This window comes from Neolamprologus brichardi, chromosome 10 (assembly GCF_056152115.1).
Source record: "Neolamprologus brichardi isolate AB-2024 chromosome 10, ASM5615211v1, whole genome shotgun sequence".
NCBI classification, from domain to species: Eukaryota; Metazoa; Chordata; class Actinopteri; order Cichliformes; family Cichlidae; genus Neolamprologus; species Neolamprologus brichardi.
Window position 1 is genome coordinate 13,238,849 of NC_142113.1, and position 10,320 is coordinate 13,249,168.

At 43.9% G+C, this 10,320-nt stretch overlaps 1 protein-coding gene across 1 annotated transcript; it reads left to right on the forward strand.

The window, feature by feature from the left end:
• Positions 1-253: 253 nt before the first annotated feature.
• On the forward strand, positions 254-10,320 carry si:ch211-284e13.4 (insulin receptor substrate 1-B). Its single transcript, XM_006802192.2, has 3 exons — positions 254-963; positions 2,506-5,646; positions 8,076-10,320. The coding sequence occupies exons 1-3, from the start codon at positions 615-617 to the stop codon at positions 8,081-8,083; spliced, it is 3,498 nt and encodes a 1,165-aa protein (XP_006802255.2). The 5' UTR covers positions 254-614; the 3' UTR covers positions 8,084-10,320.

Genomic DNA, 10,320 nt, shown 5'->3' on the forward strand with positions numbered 1-10,320 from the left:
TAAATTGGATGCTGGATGAGGCAATACAGCTCTAATGTTCAACATTTGGAAACAGTGTACAAACCCAAGACTTACTAAAGAATGCTGGCCACACTTATTGTTTTTACCATATCATTTCAAGAGAAGTGATAAAAATGCGCGAATGGATAAGCGGCTTCGGTTGTAGCCTCCCTTCAATTCCTAAGGCTTTTATTTCGAAAGTCTTTACCGGGGGTGTCGTTATTATCCTGCCTAATCTGACAGTGGCGAATACAGAGTGGCTATGGGCAACCTCAGACAGGTGGAGGAGACGTCCTTAAGCAGCTGAACCGCACCGTGGTTGGACTTGGGGACTGGGCTGGGCTGCGGGACGAGCGGCGGTGGACGCTGTGCACGCTCGGTGCGCGGATCCTCCTGCGGCTGCTGGATTCACAATATGATACCAAACCCAAAACATGCGTTGGCTTGGCTGATTCTCCCCATCCTGCGCCTCCTCACACATGCTGGACACTTAAACGTGAACGCGGGGAGGACGAGGGATGTAGTTGCGATGGATAAATGAGGAATACGCATGGACATTATTTTCCCCCCTGAGAATAATTGTTTATAATAACCATCGCTCGCCTGTTTTGGCAATGGAGAACCAAGCAGCCGAGCCGCAGAGCTATGAAGATGTACAGAAAAGCGGGTATCTCCGCAAGCATAAATCAATGCACCGGCGATTTTTCGTGCTGAGGGCGGCCTCGGAGCATGGTCCCGCTCGACTTGAGTACTACGAGAACGAGAAGAAATTCCGCAGTAAATCACCTGTGCCCAAAAAAGTCCTGAACCTGGAGACTTGCTTCAACATCAACAAGCGGGCAGATTCCAAGAACAAGCACATGATAGTGCTTTATACCCGCAGCGAGAGCTTTGCCATCGCTGCAGACAGCGAGGAGGTCCAAAATGAGTGGTACCAAGCAATGCTGGACCTCCAGGGCAACTGTAAGATATGAAAAGTGTGATGTGATTTCTTCTGTCTGTTTCTGCATCAGGCCTATCCTGCCGTAGGCTATTTGTTCTCCATACACTATTTTGGCTCGGCCATCCGGGTGTCTCTCTGCATATCACCGGCTCGAATTATTTGAATATTTTCTTTGATTTTTTTTTTTTTTTTTTTTTTTTTTTTTATAGGTTTGTAGGTTTGTAGGTTTTTGTGTTTTAATTGTACCCATATAGTGTAAGCAATGCAGTTTGGAGGGTGATGTATTTTAACCAAGAGGCAGGTGGATCCTATTGAACGTGTTAGACCGACACGCTATGGGCGGCATGTGCTGTGTGTTTGTGCAGCACAATCTCAATAAGCAGTGCTTTAATACAGTCACAACCTGCAGATTATTATCCGTCAGCAAAAACATAATTTGATGCGTTAAACAGCATCCGCCTGTAAGAACACGAGATGATCTCTTCTTGTGACCAAAATGCAGTCCGTTTTCATACGACGGTGTGCTTCTGCATGGCGCAGTGGGCATATAGCAACCATCCAAGGGATGCATCATATAGTAGCAGCCTATCGCGGTGCACTCCGCTGGAGCCCGTGTTTTTGTTTTTCTGCACAGCTCCGACTGCTATTCGTCTAACCTACATTTGCGTTACGCGGTGCTGCTGCTGGTAGGGAGGAGATGGCATCGTTAGTGCGCTCTGCGCTGGAAATTGTGTTTCTGTTGGTTATCCTCGTGTTTACGTTGTTATCCTTATGCCGGAGCTGAGCACCACCACCACCCACCCTCCCTGCCTGTTCTCCCTTTGCATTTCAGTTATTTGAGACTGATGGGCTTGCCCAGCTCTAATATGTGGTTGTGGAACCCTTAACAGACACACATTAGAGCACAGAAGACCCCCATTTTGTTCAGGGTATGGCTTAGGCACAGTCACAATAAAACAATGTCTGTTTATTTTAATTTTAATGTGCAGCTGATCGTAATTAGGCGAGAGTCTTGCAAAAAAACAAAACAAAAAAACAGAGAGAGATAGATTGAAGCACATTAATATATTATGTCTTATAATAATTTCTGTGGAGTTCATTGCTAATATTTTCTCTTTCTCTGGTGGATTGTAGCAAACCAGCAGATTGTTTGTTGTTTACTGAAAATAACACTGATTGTGAGAGGGGGGCTGGGGCGGGGAGGGGGATTCTGCAATTTGTTATTTGATTGGCACTGAGCAGAATTACAATGTCTTGTATCACAGTTGAGCATGATGCTTTTTAGTGGATGCTTTCTATAGCTTTTAAGGCTTAATTAATTATGAGCTGTAGCTTAAAAGTGATGGTGATGAATTGGCTGCAGCACAGCTGTTTGGCAGTATTCTTCCATATGGCAATTTACTTACGATAGAGTAACAAAGCATTACTTATTACTGTCATTTTGGCTTTCGTTAGTATTTCAGCAGGCTATGTTTGAATTAAACCCCTCTTTTTTTCTTGTATGTATGTGTGTAATCATTAAATCCCCTAATTGTTTTATTTATTCTTTACTGTTTTTCTAGGTAAAACCCCTGAAGACTATGGCAGCAGTGGAGAGTGTAGCTCTCCATCTCCTGTTCCAACCTTCAAGGAAGTGTGGCAGGTCAAGGTTTGGCCTAAAGGTCTCGGACATGCCAGGAATTTAGTAGGCATCTACCGGCTGTGCCTAACTGACAAGACAGTCAACTTTGTCAAGCTCAACTCTGATGTGGCCTCTGTAGTGTTGCAGCTGATGAATGTCCGAAGATGTGGTCATTCAGAGAATTTTTTCTTCATTGAGGTGGGGCGCTCAGCTATTACTGGCCCCGGAGAGTTCTGGATGCAGGTGGATGACTCCGTGGTGGCTCAGAACATGCACGAGACCCTGCTGGAGGCCATGAAGGCCCTTAGTGAGGAGTTCCGTCAGCGCAGTAAATCTCAGTCTGTGGGAACATCATGTGGAGGTGGTACTGCTTCAAATCCCATCAGTGTCCCGAGCCGTCGTCATCACCCAAATCTGCCACCGAGCCAGGTGGGCTTCTCGAGACGGGCACGCACGGAGACCCCCGGAACAGGAGGCAGCAGCACGAGCACATCACCTACATCGCGCCACGGGTTTCCAAGGGCGCGAACAGCCAGCATCGGAGCCAGGTCGGAGGAGAGTGGAGCAAGTGCCAAAGGGACGTGGGCCAGCTCCAGCCCAAGTCTCAATGGATCCTGCTCAACTACCCCAACTCTGAGACCCAAGCCCACCCGGGCCCCAACCCCTGCTAAGATTACCCTCAGCCTTGCACGTTACACACCTAACCCTGCTCCTTCCCCTGCGCCGAGTCTGTCCTCCAGCTCTGGTCATGGCTCAGAGTGTGGACTAGTGGGGGCAGCGGTGGGAGGCATGACGATCTGCTCCTACCCTCGTGTATCACAAAGAGTTTCTGTTTCAGGTTCACCGAGCGACTATGGATCCTCAGATGAGTACGGCTCCAGTCCCGGCGAGCACTCTCTGCTCCTACCAAGCCTGTCAGGACATCACGTACATGGAGAAGGCTCCTCTAGCTATATCGTCATGGGACAGCGAGAGAGTCTGCTTGGTTCCCATCATCGCTCCAAAGGCAGACGGATACTGCGGCGTTCATCCAGTCGTGAATCAGAGGCAGAACGTAGACTTCTCAGTAAGAGGGCTTCACTGCCTGTGGCGTCCCACGAGCGGCTGACTCCACATAGAAAAGATGAAGATGATGAGGACGACGAAGAATACGCCATCATGTCGCAGAGCGCTAACACACAGCGAGCTGATTTGCACCATGATTCAGGCAGACTGAGAGTTAGGGGTGGGCAACTTGTAGGGGAGAATAGGAAGAGGTCTGACAAAAGTGGGGAAGAAGTGGACAGAGGAGCAGCTGTGGATAGTGGCTATATGTCAATGTTGCCTGGAGTGACATCTCCTCCTGTTTCACTTTCTCTCTCAATAGGTATTTCTGACTCCGGTACTAAACCCGGGGCAGATGACGAATACATGGCCATGACCCCCAACAACAGCGTGTCCCCCCCTCAGCATATCCGCCAGCCCAGTTCAGAGGGCTACATGGTCATGTCTCCCAATAGCAGCAGCTCCACAGACCTGCATGGACTAGGCATGTGGGATAGCAGGGGCAACATGGAGAGCCGGGCTGCCAGTGACTACATGAACATCTCACCTGTCAGCAGCCGCTCTGCTTGCAGCACACCGCCTTCCCATCCTGAACAGCACCAACTTCAACCAAAAATGTTCAACTCCTACTTCTCACTGCCACGAGCTTATCAACACACTCTCTATACTCGCTTTGAGGATGACTTGAACAAAGGAGAAGGAAAAAAAGATGGCAGTGGGCACGATAGTGCTGGACGGGGAGGAGGAGTTGGATACAGCAAGAGAAACAAAATTGCAATGGGCGCTGCTGGAAGCTGCCAACTTTCCATGTCTTCCTCTTCTTTCTCCTCTAGCTCTGCCAGTAGTGAAAGCCTCGAAGACAAGTCCATATCAGCGGGGAGAGGGTTAAGTTTATTAAGAACCGGAGCAGAATACAAGAGTGCAGGAACAAGCACGAAAGATGGGCGTCACCAACAAAAACGTGCATCGAGCAGTAAGAGTCCAAAGCAACAAAGGCGGGGTCGTCCCCTCAGCGTGTCTTCAGACATTACTAAAGCAAACACGCTGCCCAGGGTTAAAGAGAATCTGCCGCCATCAGTGTCTCAGAATGTTGGTGAGTATGTCAGTATTGTCTTCAAGGAAGACAGTAAATATGGCGAAGGACGATGTGCAGGTTCCGAACGTCCTGTGATCCATGGAACGCTCCGACCCGTGAATCAACCGCTCCTCCGCCATGATAATCCTGCTAACCTTCCCCGCAGCTTCTCTGCACCATTGTCCACCTCTGCTGAGTACGTCAGCATGGATTTAGGGAAATCCTCAACACCAGTGACTCATGTTAGATCCACATTCAGCACCCAACAGGGCCCACCAGCTGTTGCCCCTAAGGCCCGACACGAGCACGGCACGTCCTCTCCTCTGGCCGCAGAGGGCAACGTGGGCTACAGAACAAAAATAAAGACAGCAGCAGCGCTGACAGAAGTCCCGCCTCCATTTACGGAGAGCAAAGCCTCAGATCCCAGCACTTCAGCACGACCTGCCATCCACTCTGGTCAACCCTTACCTGTGGAGCAGGAGACAGGTTTGGGCTTTTCCCCAGTCAAGTCCTTCCAGTCTCCGGAGCGGAGCAGCAGACTGGTCCGAGGTGACCAGCAGGGACGCCTAAGCCACTGCCCAGAGACATTTAATTCACCTCCCTCACTACCACGCCACGCATCCTCTTCTACCTCCCTCTTCCCAGAGGGCAGCCAGGCAGTGGGCCATCGGCATGGTTTGGACTGCTCACTGTGGGAGAGCGGGCAGGCTGCTAGTATGTCTGCCACACCTCCACCTCAAGCCTCCACCTCATCTGGAGAACAAGGCCTTAATTATATTGACCTTGACTTGGCCATTAAGGAGAGCCCTCAAGCTGGAGTGGAGCACACCTCTTCTGCCTACAACATGGGAGGAAGCGCTATGGGTAGCAGTGCTGGCTCCAGCCTCAACACTTACGCCAGTATTGATTTCTATAAATCAGAAGAATTGAGAGCACACCAGAACAGTAGAAAAGATGGTCAAGGTAAGCACTACAAAGCCAGTTCATGTTGAATTATTTATTACTTGTAGAGTGATAAGTTATGATTAGATCTTTAGTGTTAAGAAAATTAAATATATATTCTGCGGATACATTTATAATTCTTTTTATATCATGGCTGGAGATTTCTGTTTTGTCAGTTTTGGCCTCAAGGCTAAACGACTAAGTGTGTTTGACACTGCAGTTGTTTCCTTCAATTTAGAGAATAATTCAAATCTGGAAATGATTTTTGCTGTGATTTCTGAAACTGAGGAGGAAAATATCTACTTACTGTCAATCAAATAGTTAAAAACAATCCCAATCATTTAAGCTAAAAAGGCCCAAACTGTACTTCTCTTGATCTCTATTAAGACAATAAATATCGTAACACCAGAATAATATAAGTCATTTAATTATGAAAAGATTAGATCAGCCCTAATCTTTGATGCTTAATGAGAGCAAGAAGAATATGTTATTGTTTTTAAATAGGCAAAAACACAAGTTAAAATATGATTCCTGATCATATTTGTCTAGCGAAAACTTTTTCATGTGAGTGCATAATCCACAGACAGAGCTCATGTCTGGGTCTTAGTCACTCTTTCTCCTTTCATCTTTTACTGATGTGTACCTTGGCTTCAAGCTGGTGGGCAGCGCCATATTTCCAGTCTGTGGGTTGTCTGTAGAGTCTCTTATTATCGCAAGTGGGTGTTCAGAGAGCAGAGCCAATTGATTTGTCTGCTGGTAATGAGCCATTTCACATAAATGGAGGTAGAGGGGACAGAACGCAAGCAAGGTGTTTATATTTATGTGTGGGTGTCCTGTTGGCTGTTGCATTTCACATGGCAGCTTCGAGGTTTCCCTCACATTGCTCAGATGACAGTTATTAAACGGTTAGAGACTGAATATGATTTTTGATGGCTGTACATTCTTGACATGCGCATGTCAAGAACTAAACCGTTAAAGGCTGCATGTGAAAAATAAAAAATAAATAAAAAGGTTAATATTAATAATTAATATTTGTGAGAGGACCAATCACATGCGCGCATTTTATTTATTCAGATAAAGAGCATTTATCCAATGCTATGAAAATGTCTGAACATGTAGCACGTGATCGTTATAAACTGGCAGCCAGTTTGGTTTTCTATTTAAAGGCAAAAAAGGAAATTAAACCTCAATTAATCATCAGTTAAAACAATATTAAACTGTAATGAGTAATAATTAAAACACATGGGCTCTAATCCTAACTGTATGAAAGCAAACACAGCCTATATAATATACTGTGTTCACCTAAAGATTTTAAGAAATGAAGCAAAAGCTCGTCTTCATCAGCTGAATGGTAAAACAGAAATCTAGTGCACAAAGCTGCAAGCATACCTGGGTAGAGACGGCCAGAGTGTTGAGGCGGCAGACAGACGTTTGACACTAATGATGCACGGGGCAAGTGGTTAGACTGACTCATAGCTTTTCAAACCGCACTTTCATTTATTTGCGCTCCTTTCCGAGCTTATCTTGATTAAGTATTTGCGGTTGCGCCGCGAGAATATTCTTTAATGAATTTATTTCGCGGGATCCTTTTCTGTAGGTCACAAGCGATAAACCCAAGATGTTTGCTTGGCAGTGCCGCTGACTTCATTTTCCTGACAGGATCAGAGTCAGGGCAGTGACTTCTCGTTGCTCAGGTGGATCATAAAGGGAAGAAACATATGAAAATGCCTGGAGCTGATAAAGCTTGACACAGAGACACATAATATTGACATCTGCAACAGCGTGCATGAAACCAATCAGAAAATCCTTTTAGAAAGATATCTAGGGTCATGTGATATTTACCCAACCAGCCAGCAGGAGCTCTAGATTAAACAAAAGCAATATGCTTTGGTGAATAGATCACCTAGCATGAGCTGCCTTGCTTTCTCTAACATTTTCTGTGTGGAGACTTAAATCTAATTTACTTTGATTATTACGTAAATTGTGGTGAGTATATATACTTTAAAAATAAAGCACAATAAGGAGCAATAAAAACAAGGATGATCTGATATCCTCGTGTTGGTGTTGTTCCCACATCATCATAATAAATGTCGTTCCAGGTTTAACATTACAAGTGACCAATCACATTGTTGTGACATCATACTTTTGCGACTTTGGAAAAAAACACCTTAAAAAAAGAATCTACTTAACGTGCGAGAAACCGCCTCTGTTCATTTCAGGATACTATTCTTTAATAAACAATAAGCATTATACATATTGTCCTTGCAACATTGGAATGTCATAAATGAATGAATGGCTTGGCTTGCAAAAAGTATGACGTCACAACAATGTGATTGGTCACTTGCAATGTTGAACCTGGAACAACATTGATTATGATGATGTGGGAACAACACCAACAAGCTGTGGTATACGATTGAAGCTCACGCCTATCTTTGATTCTTTCCTCCCAGACTGTTGATCTCCATCTTCGTCTTGGATCTTAGAGTGACAGTCCGTCAGGGGAGGGGTGGCAGCCCGATCTGTTGCCACAACAGAACTGTACACTGGAGTCTGAACACTGAAACCCTGGAAAACTCATCCCCATCCCGTCTGCTGTTTTCTGTCAACCAAACGTGTGCCAAACACACCACACACACAGACACACAGACACACACACACATATACACAACACACAGTCACAGGGTAAGGAAGAAGTTTCTTTTTTTTAACCTTGTTTTTAATAATAAAAAATGAACATCTGATCATCGTTTAACTTCATATAGATAAAGGATGACAGTTCGGTGTGTAATGGTGTGAGCTCACAGGTGGCCATTATGACATTCATGGACAGCCTGTTCTTCTTTTTGCCTACTTGATCTATATTATCATGTTGCTAACGCTCGTATTTCAAAAACACTTTCAGGGAATCTCGAAAAATGTCCTTATTTGCTTTTAATTGATGTTTGAGCCAGTCTATTGGAATCTTGTGTCTCAAGATTTCAAGTGGCAGCTGCTATAATGAACCAATCTCAGCTGAGTTTTAATGAGTGTTAATTATTGGATCCTGTGGTTTTTGCCTTTGTATTACTATTTATGCTACACCATCCTTTGTCCATGTAAGTTAAAGGATCATCAAACCGAGAAGGAAAACGCAGTTTGGCAGAGGGCTCATACACGTACACACCCTGCCACTGTAAATGTATTTGATTTATCATACACAGTTGCAAAAAAAAGGCTTTACACTTATTGATCGCTGGTTTTGTGCTACCGAAGGACTTCAAAATGTGCTTCTTTCTGGGGTGGTGGATGGAATTGGCAATGGATTTGCGCCATAGAGATGAAAACACAGTTTCCTGTCAGTTTTTTGCAGACAATAGGGAAGTGGTTGTATGAAAATCCCACATAGCTTATGCAATCTTTGTGAAATGCATTAGAGTGTAAAGTCTGTGTTTTTTCACACAGAATTCAGCTTTATCCCCAAAGCTCCACATGTGCACTCACACAGGATATATGTTTATGTAGCCGCATAAACTTAACATGTCCCATCATGCCATGTGGTTCGTTTTCAAAATGTAGCCATTGTTAAAGCCTAGTGAAAGCTCCTCTGTGGTATTTTGGGATATTTAATGGATTTACTTATACACTATGTGGTATTCAGGGTTTGATAGGAAACTTATGATCCCCTTCATCCTTATTCCCAAACCTAAGTGACAGTTTAATAACCTTCAGTAGCTGCAGCTGGCATAAGAAAAGTAATTTCACTGGACTCATATATGCTGTATTTGTTTTACAGCATAAATCCAGCAGAAGAAGTCACATGAAAGCCTTCGCTGTCATACAGGCATTTTATGAAAGTGATTGATGTCACAATTATACAGAAAAAAACTTACATAGATGCTCAAAAATCAATTCATTAACCATGAATGAGCGAAACACTTGATTAAAATGACCAGATTGACCTAATATTCTTGCTTGTCTGCTTTGGCATAGAAGAAAAAATGTCAGACTTAATTTAAAAACAACAGATATACCAAATTTTGTCCAAATTATGAATAGTCCATTCTAGCTCTTTTTTATGTTTAACTGAGAAGAATCGCTATGTAAGCAGTTATTACACATGAACTGAGCACACGCGACAGCTTTCTAATGAATCTGAGCGCTAGAGTTATCCCCCAATTCCACTTGATAACATTGGCTGAGACTGACACATGACTGTCAAATTACACAATTCCAACGCCACACAGCCAGTTGAAAATAGTAAGTTAAATCAAAATGTAAGCCATCTTTGTAATTAGTGTATAAAAGAAAACAAAATCAGTAAATATCTTAGGAAAAGAATGAATTTTGGAGTCCCTAACAGTCCCTTCATGCTTTTATGAGGACAGATCATATACAATATTACAAGGCTGTGTGAATAAAAAAAAACAAAGAACGCAATGATTTGCAGTTCTCATAAACCCAAATTTTAACTCACATTAGAATATAGGGAAAAAAATCAAGTGTTCAAATGGAGAAAAGGTACTTTTTAAATTAAAACAGCAGCTCATTTTGAATTTGATGGCGGCAACGCATCAAATTCCAAATGAGCTGATGAAGCCTTGCTGTGAATAAAATTCGGGTTTATGAGCTTTACAATTTGTTGAATCCTATTTTTATTTACATTCTGCATTTTGAACAATGGTGTAGCACAAAATCATTGGGAACATCAAAGTGTAA

Excerpts from the sequence above, each read along its gene's own strand:
- si:ch211-284e13.4 (XM_006802192.2), top strand. The coding sequence starts at position 615 with ATGGAGAACCAAGCAGCCGAGCCGCAGAGCTATGAAGATGTACAGAAA. Across the intron at positions 964-2,505 it reads GCTGGACCTCCAGGGCAACT|GTAAAACCCCTGAAGACTAT; the intron begins GTAAGATATGAA and ends CTGTTTTTCTAG.